The sequence below is a fragment of the Pristiophorus japonicus genome, chromosome 8, assembly GCF_044704955.1.
Source record: "Pristiophorus japonicus isolate sPriJap1 chromosome 8, sPriJap1.hap1, whole genome shotgun sequence".
In the NCBI taxonomy this organism is placed as follows: domain Eukaryota; kingdom Metazoa; phylum Chordata; class Chondrichthyes; family Pristiophoridae; genus Pristiophorus; species Pristiophorus japonicus.
The window spans coordinates 120414167-120433765 of record NC_091984.1 but is presented as its reverse complement, the minus strand read 5'-3'; the positions used below and the strand labels follow the sequence as shown (position 1 = coordinate 120433765).

The following is a 19599-nucleotide window of genomic DNA, read 5'->3' as shown; positions in this document are numbered from 1 at the left end:
AGCTGCGGTTCAGGTCGACTCTTGCGCGACATTTGGCTCTTTGGCTTTTTTTGTTTTGATCCGGAAGTCGGTCTTAATGGGCGTGGTAACTACACCTGAGAGACAAAGTCGCAGCGGTGACGGTAACTGAGGAGTGGAAGTTGGGTGCGGAGCAGAGTTACCGCCGCGATGATGTCATCATGACGCCGCGTCACTGCGGCTCTCCCCTTCACTTACAGAGGAGAGCCTCTGCGATTTTTAAACATTGGGCCACTGGACCTCCAGGGAGGGTTTCAGCCGGTCGAGCAGCCTGGCACCCCATCTTGGCGTGCCCGTCCGAACCCGGGGGCATATTTGTCGGGCCGACATAGCAGTCGGCCGACAAGAAAAATCATGGCGGCAGTGCGCCCTCCTCATTAACGGAAGAAGTACCGCCGCTGCAGAAGGTCACAGCCTCACTGGATCACCGGGAAAAAGTTTGTATTGGCACCACCAGGCGGGGGGTTAGATTGGCGGTGCACATGGTGATGACGCACTTACCACGGATCGGCAGCAATGGAGTGGTGGGGGGGGGGGGGGGAAATCGGGGCACCGCTGGGAAAACACGTGGGGCAATTGGGCTATCAGTGGCCATTCCACAAAAAAGTCAGTGGCCACTCTACTACGCAGCGTGGCCGCTGCTTTGCAGTGGTAACAGGCCTTAAGGAGAGGGGCAATTTTGGCCCCCTGTAACTTTAATGTACATGAATAGAAATTAGTATTTAATAATTTCCAATGAAGATCTACATCAAAATGAATGCTAGGCGAAAGTAGTAGCTTAAATGATTTCTTAGATCTTGTTATTCACAATTTGGTACGCCACCACAAGATGGGGTAAACAAGAAGACAAGCTTCTGCCTTGTCAGCACATTTCATAGTCAGGAAATGAGTCACCACAGAAAGCAAGTTTCCGAACAGAGCGTTGTTTTCCAATTGAGTTGCAGTAATACTAATAAATAATATGCAGTATACTTCCTCACCAACTATGCTATTTACCATTTTTGGGATTCCAAAATGGCAGAAAGTAGAAACGGGCCGAAATTGCCCCTTTCTATAAGGCCTCCCGCCCCCTGAAAGCAGCGGCCACATGTGGTGCGGAATGGCCGCCGAGTCTCCGCGGAGGGGCTGCCATTTTTAAAATTGCCCGTCCTCAGTTTTGGAACGATGTCGGGGACCACTCCACCCGTTTTCCCGCCTTACCAACCGGCAGCAACCCCTTCCCGAAAATGCCCCTCTCTCAAAATTGCCCCGCAGGAGCGGCGCCACTGCCAGTCAGCGCTCCAGACAGCTTTTGTTGCTGGTAAACGCTCTGTGACTTGGCAGCACAGCCGCCCTTAAAGGGAAGGTGGCACTGCCAGCGACGTAATGTTATTTTTATTTTGCCAGCCGACTGTCACGTCGGGCTGATAATTATGGCCACGGGTTCAGCCGCACCGCCAACAGGCAGCCTGGAACCCCCTCTTGGGTGCCAGGCTGCTGGGCCGGCCGAAACCCTCCCCGATGGCCCAGTGTTTGCCACTAAAGTTGGTGCAGAGTTCGCAGCGGCTCTCCCCTTTAACTGAACGGGAGGCATGTTGCGACGAGGCACGTCCGCGGCCGCTGACGTCATCAGCGACATGTTGATAACTGGTCGGGGTGGCGGACCCGCTGCAAGGGCACTTCTGCCCCACAGCCGACCGGAACATCGCATCGAGGCAAAAAAAAATTCAAAGATGTGAATTTCTCCTGTATCTCCGCCCCATTGAAAAACTTTCAAAAACAGGAGGTGCGCCCCATTTGGGGCAGGGCTCAATTTCAGCCCTAGGATCTTTAATGAATGCGTTCTTAGGAGATTAGTAGGATTCTCAAAATGAGCAGTGTCTTTTGTGGCGGTTGCTGACTTACTAGATCGGAATACAGCACATTTGCAGAGGATGGCAGTGTCCTCATCACAATTCCTTTCACTATGCAGCCTGAAGGATTACCTGCATGGATAATGTCAGTGGTCACAAAGAAGCGGCTGCTGTGCTCAGGGATAGTGGAGGCAGCAGGATTTTGATACACAGCCTATATGAAAGTTTAAGTGAAATAGTAGATATCTTATTGACAGAGCAGCAGTGGCTATCTCCAACATATAATCTGAAACAGGGCATAGAACTCTGCTTTCACATTAGCCTTGATGCTTGGAATTATGCAATTACCACATATAATGAAAATATCATCATGTCTATAATGAAAATAATTTCACCTGACTATTAAATTGGTTTAGTTGATAGCCTCAGCGTCTCCCATGCAAAGTGTGGGAAGGGCAACCCCATTAGCTCAGGAATAGAATGGACAGTCTCTGATAGACTAGAAGTGATCACAGATACTTGTTCAAAAACACAAGACAAATATGAACAGTATTTTAACAATAAAATTACTAAAACATGAGCAATAGTTTGATTTGTGTGTTAGCTTTGTGGCTTGCATTTGATTACTTAATCCCAGTTCCCTGCCTAATAAATATTTTAGTCAACTGTCAATTAAAGTTATCACTGTCCACCTCATTGATAATTAATTAATGGAAATTAAAACCTATAACCTTTTTTAAATTATCAGCTCAATGCTAACTATGCTATCAGTGAGATCTTTGCTGATTTGTCCTGTGATGATGTTAACAAATGGTGTGACATCCTTACTTTTTTTCCTATTGTAAAATTCACAGCACCTTATAGAAATTGCTGTTAAAATTTGAAAACAGGTAGTGCAATGCTGAGCAGCTTCATTCAAAACAATATTTTTTTGTATTAATCTCAACATTCTCAAAAACTTCACTATAATTTAGTCAATTTCTACTGAAATAGTTTTTACATTGGTGAGAGTACCAAGTAAATATTGTCATTATCAAATTGATTATGATTAGCTCCTTGAATTTCAGCAGAGTATCACGACAAAAACCACCAAAATAAAATAGTGAATTTGATCCAAATTCACTGATGATTGATTTGGCTATTAAAATGTATATGAAAACTGACATTGCAATGCCTGATAGGATATTCTTGCTTGACATAGATATTCAATTGATATCACAACAACTCGTCTGTGCCAAGTTAGCAGGTCTCTGAAGTGGCAATATTTGAAACATTACAATTAGCCTCAATGCCCCTCAGCTAAGAGACAGAGAAAAATAAAATCAGCCAGGATTCCCACTCTTGATTGCTATCCATTGATCCATGCAGGAAAACATACTTATTACAAGGATTTACAATTGGACTTGGCGATGATATCAAGCTGTCTAAGCCCCATGTTCTGGAATTCGCTCCTAGACCTTTCTGCCTCTCCACCTACTTCTCCTCCTTTAAGACCTTCTTTAAAACCCATCTCTTTCACCAAACTTTTTGTTACCCCTCCTCCTTCTTTGGCTCAATATCCAGTTTTGACTGATTACGTTTTTGTGTAGAGCCTTGGGACATTTTTCTACGTTTAAGATGCTGTCTAAATGTTGTTGTGACTCATTTCTACTTTCTGTATAAATGCATCACATAATACTGAGCAGCAACTCTACATATGCACAATAGATGGCCAATAATGAATTCAACTGCTTTCCCTTTGTATTCATCAAATAAACTCCTTTGTTTTTTTTTTATTCACAATGTCTAATTATTTTTATCACATATTTTAAAATGCATAATGCTCCCTAACGTGAAAAATGGATCTTTCCTTTCTGTTGAATGCTCATTGTAATTTAAGCTTTTGAAATTATTATATATATAACATTTGTTTGAAAAAGGCAAATGTTACAAATTTATCTCAGGATTTCTGTAAAAATACTAATTGACTGTTTCTGCAGGTGACAATTATTACCTGCATTGTATACATATATATACAAAATGATAAAAGTAACCAGATGTGCTAATGCAGTAACACATCAAGGAGTACAGATGACACTGCAAGACCTAAGGGCAAATCTTGAACAGTTTCTCAAAGTTATATGAACCCAAAGATGTGTTTCTACTTGGACACACACCACTATTTATAGTTTACTTTATGTAATGTTAGGAGAGGCCTGAGGAAAGTCAGTAAAGTTCAGTGTCAAGCTCCCTAGCAGCACATATGACTCATATACAATGTTGCTGCACTGATGAGGATGCTTATTTTATTGAATGTTAAAATATTTGTTTTATCACTATATCTGCCAACAAATATGCACAAAATAAAAGTTGGGGAGGTTTTTTTTTACCTTATAGCTACACTGTCTAACTGTATGTATTAATTCTTGGATAACCAAATCCACGCACTTCAGGCAAGGTTCCTTGAGTTTCACAATCTGTTTCTTCACAATAGTTTCAAAGGCCATGTCAGGGGTAAACAAACCTGGTCTGTAGGCATTAAAGACAATGAGAAATATCAATCTTGATATAGATTGCACTGAGAAAGGCATGCACATGCATCACTTACTAAAATCTTCAGCAACTTCCAAAGCAATCCTTGAAACTATTTTTGCATGCACAGTGGATTTCTTACATCACTTAAAAAAGGAAGATAAGCTGTAACAAAGGGAAAATTGAACCCTGAAACAGGTAACTCAACCTAAATAAGACCACTTGCCAGATTTAAACAAGAAAAAATCAACTACATCATATATTTATAATATAAATCTTAATATACTTATAAATCTTAATATACTTTGCTGCATTTATGTCCTTAGCAAACATCATGCAACTACTTCACATTGTTCAGAGAATATCTTTGACTGTTTTTCAATATAACAACGTAGGTAAAATATTTGAAATTGGAGTGAGGTTGATTACAGCTAACACTGAATCTGAACATTACACCGTTAGCTTATATAAGGTTTCAATCTTGGCAGTGAAACAAAATTGCAGGCTGCAAAAAAATTAATTCAAATATGCACACTATACCTTTTTAAATTAGGAAATGGTATACTTTCTATTCCATAGTTACAGAATTAAAATTATACACTATAATCAATTAGCTCTACCTGCAAAAGAATTCCAAGTAGCACTCTTAAAAGTAAAGATTATAAAATATTATAAAACTCATCAGAGCAAGCAAGTCTTTGAGTAAATTCCTTTTACTAATAAAGCTAGATCAATCAATCCAGGTGTCACATTTCTTGTTCTTCAAATGAAGTCATCCATCATATATGGTAAGGACAGCAAATCAACAAGGAACATTTGTCTCTAAAACATTTTTAAATCAATCTGCTTTGGCCATAAAAACCAAGGTAGCAGTGAACATACAAGGACAGGAATTAATTTAATTGCTTAATTTTTTTAACTGCTATTCTTCCCATGTTGGATACTTCATGATAGTTTTAGTCATAGACTCAAAGGAACCATTTGTTCATGTTTTTAATAGCACATTCCCATTACAGAAAGATTACTGGCCAAGCTAGATTCAGCAATATGAAATTAAATTCTAATATTAAATTAAATGCCTTAATCTTGAATCCAATCCCCTAAACCGTTATGGAAACATAAATATTTCAAGTAATTTGGGAAATTAGAATTAGATCCCATTATGTCAAACTTGTGCTATAAAAATATGTTGCATGTAATTGGCAAATAAACTTCAATATAGCTAAGTGTGAGGTGATACATTTTGGTAGGAAGAATAAGGAGGCCACATATTCCTTGGAAAATAAGTGTCTAAATGGGGTAGAGGAATCTGGGGTACAGATACACAAGTCACTAATAGTAATGGCACAGGTTATTAAGACCATAAAGTAAACAAAGCCCTGTGGTTCACTTCTGGACAGACAGAATGGAAAAGCAGTGAAGTTATGTTAAACTTTTGTGGAACCTAGGTTAGACCATGCTTGGAGTACTGTGAACAGTTCAATCTCTATATTATAAAAAGACACTGGAAAAGGTGGAAAAAAGATTTACTAGAATAATACCAGAACTGAGAGGTTATACCTATCAGGAAAGATTGAACAAGCTGGGTCTCTTTTCTCTAGAAAAGAGAAGCCTGTGGTTTGACCTGATAGAGGTCTTTGAGATTATGAAAGGGTTTGATAGGGTAGACGTAGAGAAGATGTTTACACTTGCAGGTAAAACCAGAACTAGGGGCAATAAAAATGATACAGTCACTCATAAATCTCATCGGGAATTCAGGAGATACTTCTTTACCCACTGCCACAAGTAGTTGAGTCGAATATCATAGATGCATTTAAGGAGAAGCTAGATAAACATACAAGAGAGAAAGGAATAGAAGGATATGTTGATGGGATTAGGTGAAGAAGGGTGGGAGGAGGCTCGTGTGAAGCATAAACACTGGCCTGTTTCTGTGCTGTAAATACTTTACAATACTATATAATAGCATGCAATCGGAGAAGACGTTTCCAAAATAATATTCCTCATATAATACTTATCTGGCTCTTACGTTCCACATCTTATTTGTAAAAATAGGGAAGGAAAACAAATCATGATAGCATTAATTTCTTACCACACCAATCGTACTATAATGTTACTGTTCTAGGAGATATTACTGGTGCAAAACATTGGATTTAAAACAACAGGAAATGTACAAAGGATATTTGTAGTGCAAATATATAATTTTCATTTTCTTCTATATTACTGGTTAAAATGCATAACTTTTGTGGTACATGGTCAGTATCACCCTACAAAACAACTTGCCTGATACCATGGATATTCTTAATAGCATAGCTAATTTCTCTCCGTAGTTCCTTTTCATCAAACTCCATCTACAAAATTTTAAAAATGCACTATTTAGTCCTCCCACCAGAAAGTGAGAAACAGTGACATCAGGGACATCTTATGGCCATGCAAAGGAAATAAATTTGTACACAAAAATTAATGCTTTCTGTTTATTTTAATCATTTGAAATACAAATATCCTCTCAAGCTTTGAAAATATAGTTATTAAACAGGGTGTTTACTAATTTGGTTCTTTAAAACTATGGGCTCAAGTTTCAGCCTGAGTTGTCCCTATTTTTTTGGAGCAACTAGTTTAGAATGGAGCATCTTAGAAATTGCAATTCTTGGCATTTAGTTTGCTCCAGTTCTAGTGAGTTAGAATAGTTCCATTTTGTAACAGATTTTTTTTTCAAAAGGGGCGTGTCCAGCCAGTTACGCCTGTTTTGCAAGTTTAGGCAGTAAAAACTTACTCCAAACTAATTTAGAATGGAGTAAGTGTAGATTTTTGTACGCTCAGAAAAACCTTGCCTACAATTACAAATCAGGCGTAGGGAATAAGAGATAGGGGGCGGGTAATGGCGGAGGGGGGGTTTACAAACATTAAACACTTCACTTTTACAAATAAAGAGCCATCATCAATAATAAATGTTAAATAAATCAATAAATCAAACAATAAATCAAAAAGAATTAATTTAAAAAAAAATAACAATAAATCAATCAATAAATAATTAATTAAGCTTCTGCTCACCAACTGCAGCACCGGGAGCCCTCCAACAGCGTGCTAGGATGGGCGCCTGCACTGCCCCCCCCACCCCCACCAGTGTCTCTCTCTGCCTCTGTCAGTGTCTCTCTGTGTTTCTGACAGCGAGGGGTGGGGGTAGGGGGGGAGGTGAGGGGGGAAAGGGAGGTAAGGGGGGTGGGAGAGGAAGGATGGAGAGGAAAGAGGGAAAGGAGGGAGGGAGGGGAGTGGAGGAGAGGAGAGGAGGGAGGGAGAGGCGGGGGGAAGAGGAGGGGGGAGGAGGGGGGAAGAGGAGGGGGGAGGGAGAGGAGGGAGAGGAGGGAGGGAGGGGAGGGGAGGGAGGGAGGGAGGGGAGGGGAGGGAGGGAGGGAGGAGGAGGGAGGGAGGAGGGGGGAGAGGAGGAAGGAGAGGGGGGAGAGGAGGAAGGAGAGGGGTGGAGGGAGAGGAGAGGAGAGGGGGAGAGGAGGGGGCGGGGAGAGGAGGGGGGAGGAGGGGGAGAGAAGGGGGAGGAGGGGGGAGAGGAGGGAGGGAGGAGGAGGGGGAGAGGAGGAGGGAGAGAGGAGGAGGAGAGGAGGGAAGGAGGAGGAGTAGGAGGAGGGAGGAGGGGGAGAGGAGGGAGGGAGAAGGGGGGAGGGGAGGGAGGAGGGGGGAGAGGAGGGAGGGAGGAGGGGGGAAAAGGAGGGAGGGAGGAGGGGGGAGAGGAGGGAGGGAGGAGGGGGGAGAGGAGGGAGGGAGGAGGGGGAGAGGAGGGAGGGAGGAGGGGGAGAGGAGGGAGGGAGGAGGGGGAGAGGAGGGAGGGAGGGAGGAGGGGGAGAGGGGAGGAGGGAGAGGAGAGGAGAGTGGGGAGAGGAGGGGGGGAGAGGAGGGGAGGCTGAACGGGCCCCTCCGACGAATGGAAGCCAGGCCACTGAAGACTGCGGGTGGGGCCGCCCCCAGCAAGATGCCAGGCGGGCGGGGCCAGCCAATGACGTGGAGAAAGGGGGGGTAACGGCTGAACGGGGGGGGAGGGAGCGGGAGCTGAACAGGAGGGAGGGAGGCCAGAGTCTTCGCCCAGTGAGCCCATTCGGCCAGGGCTAGGGCCGGCGCGCTTGTGCAGAGGTCCCGGCACTGTGTTCAGCGCCAGGACCTAGCTCCACCCCCAACCCCTTGTGCTGCGCCACGCCGAGCACAAAGACGTCCTGAGGAGCTCACAGAATCACAAGGTAAGTTTTCGGTGCCCTTTTTATTCCAGAAAATCAGCGCACCTTATGGAGGTGGACCGTTCTTACAGAGGGCGGAAACTTGGGCCCTATAATACAAAATACTAGTGGAATTACAACACAAAAAATTGTTGATTTCATCAATGAATGTAATTATTAGACCTTAGATCACTGCTGCATTATTTATTTTACATGTCATCTATGACATATTTTGTTTAATTTATTGGAATATAGCAACAATTTCTTAACTTTAGAAGTAAGTCTCTGGAGGAGGATATCAATGCAACTGATCTGAACTGCCCAAGCCCTTGAGCTGGAAATGACAATTGCTGATATAAGCACACAAATGTTTAACATGCTTTTTTAAGTCTTCTGTCTTGCTATTTTAAAATAATTAGGTTAAAATAGTGACAGAGGCATGACACACAACTGTATTCATTGTCATCCACCAATATCTCCATTATTCCATTGTTATTTTTTTAATACATCTGGTTCATTCCTACTGATATGACCTTCAAATTAATATTTTGTTAAAATACAAAATATTGCTGATGGAAACATAAGATGTTGGCTTCAAATGCATATGTTATGTTCATTAACCATAGTTAATTTTCTTCTATTCACAAAATTTTTACAATTTATCTAATGACTGCCATGCAGCATCAAAAATGTTATTTTACACAGCGGGATGTATTGGAGCATGGATGCTTTGCTAAAATGAATGGTTGAGGCAGAGACCATTGCTTCTCACAAGGGAAAATTAGATAAATATTGAAGCAGAGAAAGATGCAAGGCTATGAGAGTGCGTAGGGCAGTGGGATTAGTTTTGATTTGCTCTAGGAAATAGCCAGCACAGACATGATGGACTGAACTGCCTCCTGCTGTAAACCTCTACAGTTCTATGGAGCTCAGGAGAGTTTATTTTAATATATTTTGGGGTTGAAGGCTCAATAATTCTCTGATTACTTCCATTATTTACCTTTTTGTGGTTTCAATGTAGCATAGATAAAATGTGATTGGCAAGAGTAATACCTTTACTAGATCAAAAGGAAATCGCTCATGGAAAACTTTGTTGATTCTTGCTCCACCTGATAACTCTAACGTATCCACCTGATCACCCGATCCTTCAATTCTCTTGTCAAAATCCACAGAAAACTGCTTTACCATTCTGATTGTTAGAAAGAGGGGAAAAAACATGCTTAGCAATCATTTCTTGTAGGTACGCAATAATTAAGGATGAGCCAATGACTTGATTCCTTTTTCCCCTTCAATTTTCACTCCTCCACAAAATGTTGGTGCCAATTTTCACTTGGGCATTAAGGGCCTATAAAATGGCCAGTTAACCCAAATGATCAGCTCATCTAACGTTCACACAGGGTGCCCGAAGCACCTAATTGAAACACTAGGATCCAAATGACGTAGTTAGGACCCTGATTGCAATTTTAAGGGACAAATGGGCTTGCAGTGCGCACAATCCGCCCACGTCTACTGGCAGTCCAATCAGTAAAAAGACAGAGAATACTGTAGGCTGCTGCCTCAGTATCACACCCCCTTGCCCTAAGTAGCCACTCTGTCGGCATCCCAGCCAGCCAACGTTGCTGAGGTCGAAGAGCAGTGAGCTACGTGTGGACGCCTGTTGGGAGCCTCATCCCTCGTATGCCAAATTCAAATAAGGCCCAGGCCTCAACATCACAGCCGCTTCTTTACTGCTGGACTGGCCAGTACGCTCCGCCTGGCGGCCATCCAATAGTCAAAATCGACCCCATTGACTCATGCAAGTGTAACATTTTGTTCTGTTTCATGTATTGCCTGAATTGAACTTTATTAATGTAGATATTTTTTTAATGAAGCCAGCCAACTTGAAACTAGGCTGGTTGCCTTGATATTTTGAAGTTTTATTTACCAGGGAGCGAGACATGTCATCATTGAAACTGCTTGTTTATTCACATTTCTATAGCTTTGAGACAATTTTTAAAAATTGTGGGGGCGGGGGAGGCAGTCATTGACAAACATCCTAGGTTATCAGCAAAAATGATTTTCATTTAATATTGATAGCCAGCTATTCTGGCTTAATTGAACAATGACACTTTGTTCGAAGGGTGGGTCCAATTTGAACCCTTTGTGATTGACAGCTTGGGAGGTCAGTCTCTCCACAAATGGCATTTATCCAGTTGCCATAATAATAATCAGAATATTATGAACTGCGTTTTTCTATTATTAAGTCAAGCCTTTACTTTTCTTTATTTTTCACAGGCAATAACATAAGAATCCAATGGATTTTGGGGTTCATTTTCTAAGTAGCTTTGCCATGACTATTAAGTTTAACAATCTCACGTGTTGCTTTTGCAAAATACCAAGTTTTAAACATGTTTCTAATGTAAAATGCTTCGAAAAATACGATTTCATTTCACTTTCAAATCTATGCAAAGGCACTTCTGATTCTGTAACAATTGAATTCACTGATTTCATAAAATTCTTAATGGCCACTGTACGACTAGATGTTTAACACCAACTGAAAAATAAACTGCAGTGAAAACCAAGAAATGTTAAGCAGTTGGTGCTTGCAATTCTGATGTAACAAGCAGCTCATTAAAAACTGCACTTCCAATGCTTCAGTGGAAATGGGGGTGGATTTACTGGTCTTTTGAGCTTTGTTTTTTGCCCGGAAGGGTGGCAATGGCGGTGATGAGGTCTTCTGGGCGGGGTGGGGGGCAGCCTCCAGCACCCCGCGGGGGTTTCCAGGGCCAGTTATGCGGCGGCACAGAACAGTACCGCCTGGAAGAGCTGCAGCTGTGTGCAACGCCACTGATTACGACACCGGCATGCTTTTTGAGTCCCGTCCGACCCGCAGCGCTCCCGGCTGTGACCATCTGGGAAAATGGGCGGTCCTACCCTATACCGACTGCAGAGAGGTAAGTAATGTTGTCTTAAGGTAAGTGTGATTGTTTTTTCTTTTAATTTTGTTTGCGATTTATGTTGTGATGGCATGGGCTATGTATTGGGAATGTTTTTGTGAGGTTTTTTGCAGCCCAATTCTGATGACTGAGGTGCAAAGTGTTCCCGGGCACAAACTTTACTGGCCCGCCACCCCGAAAGCATCAAAGCCAAAATCCAGCCAAAGACTCTGGATGCTGCTATTAACCACAGGAATCATTAGAATAGCCCTGCATCTAGAGGGAGATAAACTTCTGGCAGTTATGAGAACTTCCTAATGAAAAGATATGATATGTAAATTCTACGCCATAACTGGAAAGCAAAAGCGGCAATAAACTCCACAATTACATCTGTTTGTCTACATACTACCAGGACATATATGAATGACCCTGATTTTCCCACAGAGCTATTATATGGGATTAAAACAACAGTGGTAGCATGGATATAAATTTTGGCTAAGAGACAGAAAGCTGAGAGTACTGGTGAATGGTTCTTTTTCAGACTGGACGAAAACAGGAGTGTCCCTCAGGGTTCGGTAATAGGAACACTGCTTTTTCTGATTTATATTAATGTCCTGGACTTGGGTATGGGGGCATAATTTCAAAAATTGCAGAAGTCTTGAAATTCTGAAATGTAGCAAACAGTGAGGAGGATAGTAACAGAATTTAGGAGGACATAGAATTGTACTTGAATGTGTTGTTCCCTCCCAAATCAGTGACAATCTTTCCCTGAATTCAATGTCTGAATCACTTCAATCTGGTTTTCGCCCCTGCCACAGTACTAAAACAGCTCCCATCAAAGTCACAAATAACATCCTTTGTGACTGTGACATAGGTAAACTATCCCTCCTCGTTCTTCTGGACTGTCTGCAGCCTTTGACACAGTTGACCACTCCATCCTCCTCCAACGCCTCTCCACCATCGTTCAGCTAAGTGGGACTGCACTCGCCTGGTTCCTTTATTATCTATCTAATCGTAGCCAGAAAATCTCCTGCAATGGCTTCTCTTCCCACTCCCGCATCGTTACCTCTGGTGTCCCCCAAGGATCTATCCTTGGCCCCTCCTATTTCTCATCATTATTCTGCCCCTTGGCGATATCATCCGAAAACACGGAGTCAGTTTCCACATGTACGCTGATGACACCCAGCTCTACCTCTCCACCACTTCTCCTGATCCCTGGTATCTAAATAATCAGATTGCTTGTCCAACATCCAGTACTGGATGAGCAGATATGTTCACCAATTAAATATTGGGAAGACCGAAGCCATTATCTTTGGTCCCCGCCACAAACTGCGTCCCCTAACCACTGACTGCATCCCTCTCCCTAGCATCAATCCGAGGGTGAACAAGACAGTTCGCAACCTAGATGTCATATTTGACCCTGAAATGAGTTTCCGGCATAACTAAAGCCGCTTGTTTCCACCTCCGTAACATTGCCTGCCTCCGCCCCTGCCTCAGCTCTTCTGCTGCTGAAACCCTAGACTCTACCTCTAGACTTGACTACTCCAACTCACTCCTGGCTGGCCTCCCACATTCTACATTACGTAAACTTGAGGTCATCCAAAACTCAGCAGCCCATGTCCTAAATCGCACCAAGTCACGATCACCAATCACAATCCCTGTGCTTTCTGACCGACATTGGCTCCCGGTTAAACAATGCCTCGATTTCAAAATTCTCACCCTTGTTTACAAATCACTCCATGGCCTTGCCCCTCCCTATCTCTGTAATCTTTTTCAGCCTCACAACCCCACAACTCCTCAAATTCTGCCCTCTTGCACATCTCTCATTATAACTCCTCAGCCATCGGTGGCCGTGCCTTCAGCTGTTTGGGCCCTAAGCTCTGGAACTCCCTCCCTAAACCTCTCCAACTCTCTTTCCTCCTTTAAGACGCTGCTTAAAATTTACCTCTTTAACCTAGCTTTTGATCATCTGCCTTAATTTCTTCTTTTGTGGCTCGGTGTCAAATTTGTCTGCTGTGAAACGCCTTAGGAGGTTTTACTACGTTAAAGGCACTATCTAACTAAAAGTTGTTGTCGCTGTTTAAGTTAACACAAAGAAGTGTGAAGTGATGTATTTTGGTAGGAAGAGTTAGGGGAGGCAATCTAAACGAAATGGTACAATTTTAAAGGGTGTGCAGGAACAGAGAGGCCTGGAGTGTACGTACACAAATCTTTGAATGTGGCAGGACAAGTTGAGAACAATAACTTGCATTTATATAGTGCCTTTAACATAGTAAAATGTCCCAAAGCGCTTCACAGGAGCTTTATCATATAAAATCTGATACTGAACCACATAAGGAGTTTACAAGAGAGGTATAAAGGTGGAGAGCATCCACAGTATTTTGCTTTTGTAAAGGTAGAGAGATTTAGGGAGGGGATTCCAGAATTTAAGAGCCTAAGCAGCTAAAGGCAAGGCACCCAGTGGTGGAGCAATTAAAATCAGGGATACGGAAGAGCAGTGTAGAGATCTCGGATGGTTGCCGGGTTGGAGTAGGTTATAGATTTAGGGAGGGACGAGGCTATGGAGGGATTTAAAAACAAAAATGAGAATTTTAAAATTGAGCCGTTGCCGGACCGGTAGGTCAGCGAGCACAGGGGTAATGGGTAAATGGGACTGGGTGCAAGTTAGGATACGAGCAGCAGAGCTTTGGATAAGCTTAACTTTAAGGAGTGTGCAAGGTGGGCCAGGAGAGCATTGGAATAGTCGAGTCTAGAGGTAACAAAGGTATGGATGAAGGTTTCAACAGCAGATTAGCTGAGGCAGGGATGGCGACAGGCAATATTACAGAGGTGAAAGTGGACAGCCTTGGAGATTGAGTGGATATGGGGGTCAGAAGCTCATTTTCGGGTCAAATAGGACATCAAGGTCTGGTTCAGCCTCAGACAATGGCCAGGGAGATGGATGGAATCAGTGCCGAGGGAATGGAGTTTGTGGAGGGGACCGAAGACAATATTTAGTTGGAGAAAATTTCTGCTCATCCAGTAATGGATGTCAGACAAGCAGCATGACAAATCAGAGGCAGTGGAGGGGTTGAGAGAGATGATGGAGAGGTAGAGCTGGAAGTCATCAGCGTACATGTAGAACCTGACATCATATTTTCAGATGATGTCGCCGAGGGGCAGCATGTAGATGAGGGGGCCAAGGATAGATCCTTGGGGGACACCAGAGGGGACCAAAGATAGATCCTTGGGGGACACCAGAGGAGACCAAAGATAGATCCTTGGGGGACTCCAGCAATAACTGTGAAGGAGCATGAAGAAAAGCCAGTGCAGGCTCTTCTCTGGCTAGAACTGGATAGATAAGAATGGAGCCAGGCTTGTGCAGTCCTATCCAGCTGGACAATGGAGGAGAGATGCTGGAGGAGGATGGTGAAGTCAACCATGTCAAAAGCTTGAGAAGGATGAGGAGGGAGAGTTTACCACAGGCACAGTTACATAAGATATAATTGGTGACTTTCGTAAGGGCTATTTCAGTGCTGATTGCAGGGGTTCAAACATGGAGTTCTGGGAAAGATGGGCACGGATTTGGGAGTAGACAACACATTCAAGGACTTTGGAGATGAAAGGGAGGTTGGATATGGGCCGGTAGTTTACAAAGGCAGAGGGGTCAAAGGTGGGTTTTTTGAGGATGTGATGTTGGCAGATTTGATGGGGAGGGGGATAGTCCTAGAGGAGAGAAAACCGTTAACAATGTCAGCTAACAGGGGAGCCAGGAAGAGAAGTTGGGTGGTCAGTAGTTTGGTGGGAATAGGGAGCCAAAGGTGGGTCTCACGGACAACATGAGCTCGGAGAGGGCATTTGGCGAGATAGGAGAGAAACTAGAGAAAGATGTGAGTTCAGAGCTAGGGCAGGGGGGAACCTCAGGGGAAATTTTGTTTGGTGGGCTAGGGGAAAGGAAGAAAGTGGCAGGGACAGCTGAACTGATAGTTCATGAGCACCTTACACTTGTTATTGGAGTAAAGGTGGAGGAGGCAGGAGAGGAGGGTTTAAGAAGATGGTTTGTAGTGAAGAGAAGCCAGGGTTATCTTTGCATTCCAGAATGATCCTAGAATAGTGAGCAGTTTTGGCAGAACCCAATAGTGCTTTATGTGGTCCAGCCAGATCTGGCAATGAATGGCTAAACCAGTTGTCTGCCATGAATGTTCAAGACTGCGTCCTTTGGACTTAAGGAAGCAGAGATGAGGGGCATACCATGTGAGAGAGAGAGAATAATTGTGGACAAGGGCATCAAAGGTGGAGGTGAGGGTGTGATTGAGCAGATCGGTAGCTGCAGAAATGTCATTGTGACTGGAGGGCCAAGGGCTCGACAGTTAGGAATTTGAAAGTGCAATTGGGGGAAGAGTTTTTTTTCCAGGAGCAGACACAGAAGGAAGTGGGGTTGGGAGGGGGAAGGGGGATATGAGTGGAGAAGGATACACGGAAGAGATCAGAGACGGCCTAATCTGTGATTGATACGATGGGAGTAGAGGCGCGTGAGATGGTAAAATAAAGGGGGTGGTAATAGGTAGGGGAGCTTATGTGGAGGAAGAGATTAACGGAAGATAGGAGGGCACTGAGTTCAGAGGAGAGAAGGTATGATGAGTTGAGATTTAGGTTGAACTCACCAAGAATGAGAAGTCACTTGGTGGGCTGAGGTTGAAGGAGAAAAGCAATGAAGATATCTCGGTGAGAAACTTAGCATGGTACTTGGGTGGGAGGCAGAGAACATAGGATTTTAAAGTAGAGGTGAGAGGGGTGGAACAAGGTGAGATGCTCAAAGGAAAAGGTGCCAGACAAGTAGGGGGACAGACCAAGATGTGATTTGGTGATAAGGGCCACACTGCCACCACCGCAGGAGAAAGCAGGATGGGACCTCAACAGGCCCTTCAGAGGATGCCAAGTGAGACACAGAGGGAGGTGGTAGGCTTATCCTAGAGGGAGTCAAGCCTGAGAGGGCAACAGGAGAGCATGAAGGTCGAGGAATGGGGAAAGGTTTGGGCAGAATCTGCGGGGGGCAGAGAAACTGTTTCCAATGGCAAAATGGTCGGTAATCTTTTTTAGGCAGCAAGTTGTTATGATCTGGAATGCACTGGCTGAAAGGGTGCTGGAAGCAGATTCAATAATAACTTTCAAAAGGAATTTGGATGAATGCTTGAAAAGTAAACATTTGGAAGGGTAAAGGGCAGGGGAATGGGACTAATTGAACAGCTCTTTCAAGAGCCAGCACAGGCATAATGGGCCATATATTATAGTTGAGAGAGAAAGAAAGACGAGGGAGAGTACATTTGTTCAAAATTTATAAAAGGAAGTAATAGACTCACAAGAGTAATTTTCTCAATGACCTTCAATTTGGGTCTCCTTCTCTGCTATATTGCCCGATGGTATGCGTCCAGAGCAGCTTCATAGAAAACAGTGCATGACGCAACTAAGAGACGTCCAAAACAGAGAAATCAAGAAACACGCGGCCTCAAATAGCGGTGTGGTTTCTTGGAGTTTAGTTGTGTGGCTCCAGAGCGTTTCGGGCTGGTGTAAATTTATAGCCCTGATTGTTTCCTATGAACCCGATCTGGGATGCTTATTCAAACTATAGGTCCCTATGCTAATAAGAAAATTCATGTTATTAAAAAAGAATTCTTTGGGTCTATTGTTTTCTTTTATAAAATAGGTAAGTAGTATAAGTATAATGTATTCCTGCTGATTTCCCTTCCTTTAAAAACATCTATAAATAATACACAAAAGTCTTTCTTTAAAAAGTATATTTTACCAACACCCGGCCCATCATAATTCCAGACAGCTTCATACTACTATGTTAACCACCACCAGCATTTACAGCAAGCAGAGATAACGGCAACCCAAAACTTAAACTCACTAATGTAAACAGCTGAAACTAAAATTTTACTTCAGCAGTAAAATATCCTTTTAATTGAGTTTTCCATTATATAGGCCCCCTAACAGTAGCAACTCTGTTGGTCGGAGCATAAACCAGGAAATAGTGGGGGCTTGTAAAAATGGAACTCCAATAATCATGGGTGATTTTAACCTCCATATTGATTGGATAAATCAAATTGGTCAGGGTAGCCTTGAGGAGGAGTTCATAGAGTGCATAAGGGACGGGTTCATTGAGCAGTACGTAATGGAACCAACCAGGGAGGAGGCTATCTTAGATCTGGTCCTGTATAATGAGACAGGATTAATAAACAATCTCCCAGTCAAGGATCCCCTCGGAATGAGTGATCATAACATGATTGAGTTTCAAATTCAATGGAGGGTGAGAAAGTTGGATCTCTAACCAGCGTACTAAGCTTAAATAAAGGAGTCTATGAAGGTATGAAGGCACAGTTGGGTAAAGTGGACTGGGAAAATAGATTAAAGTGTAGGACGGTTGATGAATAGTGGTGTACATTTAAGGAGATATTTCACAACTCAAGAAAAATATATTCCAGTGAGGAGGAAAGGGTGTGAGAGAAAAGATAGCTAACTAAAGAAATAAAGGATGGTATCCAATTAAAAACAAGGGCATACAAAGTGGCCAAAACTAGTGGGAGGACAGAAGACTGGGAAGCTTTTAAAAGCCAACAAAGAACGACTATAAAAATGATTAAGAAAGGGAAGATAGACTATGAAAGTAAACTAGCACAAAATATAAAAACAGATAGCAAGAGTTTCTATAGGAAAATAAAAAGGAAAAGGGTGGCTAAAGTAAATGTTGGTCCCTTAGAGGACGAGACCGGGGAATTAGTAATGGGGAACATGGAGATGGCAGAAACTCTGAACAAATATTTTGTATCAGTCTTTACGGTAGAAGACACTAACAATATTCCAACAATGGATAGTCAAGGGGCTATGGAGGGGAGGAACTTAACACAATCACAATCACTGAGGTGGTGGTACTCAAAAAGATAATGGGACTAAAGACATAAATGCCCTGGACCTGATGGGTTGCATCCTCGGGTCTTAAGAGAAGTAGCGGCAGGGATTGTGGATGCATTGGTTGTAATTTACCAAAATTCCCTGGATTCTGGGGAGGTCCCAGCAGATTGGAAAACTGCACATGTAACGCCCCTATTTAAAAAAAGGAGGCAGACAAAAAGCAGGAAACTATAGACCAGTTAGCCTAACATCTGTGGTTGGAAAAATGTTGGAGTCCATTATTAAAGAAGCAGTCACAGGACATTTGGAAAAGCAAAATTCGGTCAGGCAGAGTCAGCATGGATTTATGAAGGGGAAGTCATGTTTGACAAACTTGCTGGAGTTCTTTGAGGATGTAACGAACAGGGTGGATAAAGGGAAACCAGTGGAGGTGGTGTATTTGGACTTCCAGAAGGCATTTGACAAGGTGCCACATAAAAGGTTACTGCACAAGATAAAAGTTCACGAGGTTGGGGGTAATATATTAGCATGGATAAAGGATTGGCTAACTAACAGAGAACAGAGAGTCGGGATAAATGGTTCATTCTCTGGTTGGCAACCAGTAACTAGTGGGGTGATGCAGGGATCAGTGCTGGGACCCCAACTGTTTACAATCTATATTAACGACTTCGAAAAAGGGACTGAATGTAACGTGGCCAAGTTTGCTGACAATACAAAGATGAGAGGAAAAGCAATGTGTGAGGAGGACACAAAAAATCTGCAAAATGACATAGACAGGCAAAATGAGTGGGCAAAAATTTTGGCAGATGGAGTATAATGTTGGAAAATGAGGTCATGCACTTTGGCAGAAAAAAAATCAAAGAGCAAGTTATTATTTAAATGGAGAAAGATTGCAAGGTGCCGCAGTACAGCAGGACCTGGATGTACTTGTGCATGAAACACAAAAAGATAGTATGCAGGTACAGCAACTGATCAGGAAAGCCAATGGTATCTTGGCCTTTATTGCAAAGGGGATGGAGTATAAAAGCCGGGAAGTCTTACCACAGCTATATAAGGAATTGGTGAGGCCACATCTGGAATACTGCGTGCAGTTTTGGTTTCCATATTTACAAAAGGATATAACTGCTTTGGAGGCATTTCAGAGAAGGTTCACTAGGTTGATTCCGGGGATGAGGGGGTTGACTTATGAGGAAAGGTTGAGTAGATTGGGCCTCTACT

General features: G+C 43.0%; 1 protein-coding gene across 1 annotated transcript in view; it reads right to left on the bottom strand.

Moving 5' to 3' along the window:
* The window catches only part of dnm3a (dynamin 3a), a 486179-nt gene that overhangs the window by 296536 nt on the left and 170044 nt on the right, over positions 1–19599 (bottom strand). The window contains 3 exon segments of the mRNA XM_070887379.1: positions 4220–4358; positions 6642–6709; positions 9632–9767. Of these exon segments, the coding sequence (XP_070743480.1) occupies positions 4220–4358; positions 6642–6709; positions 9632–9767 (343 nt within the window).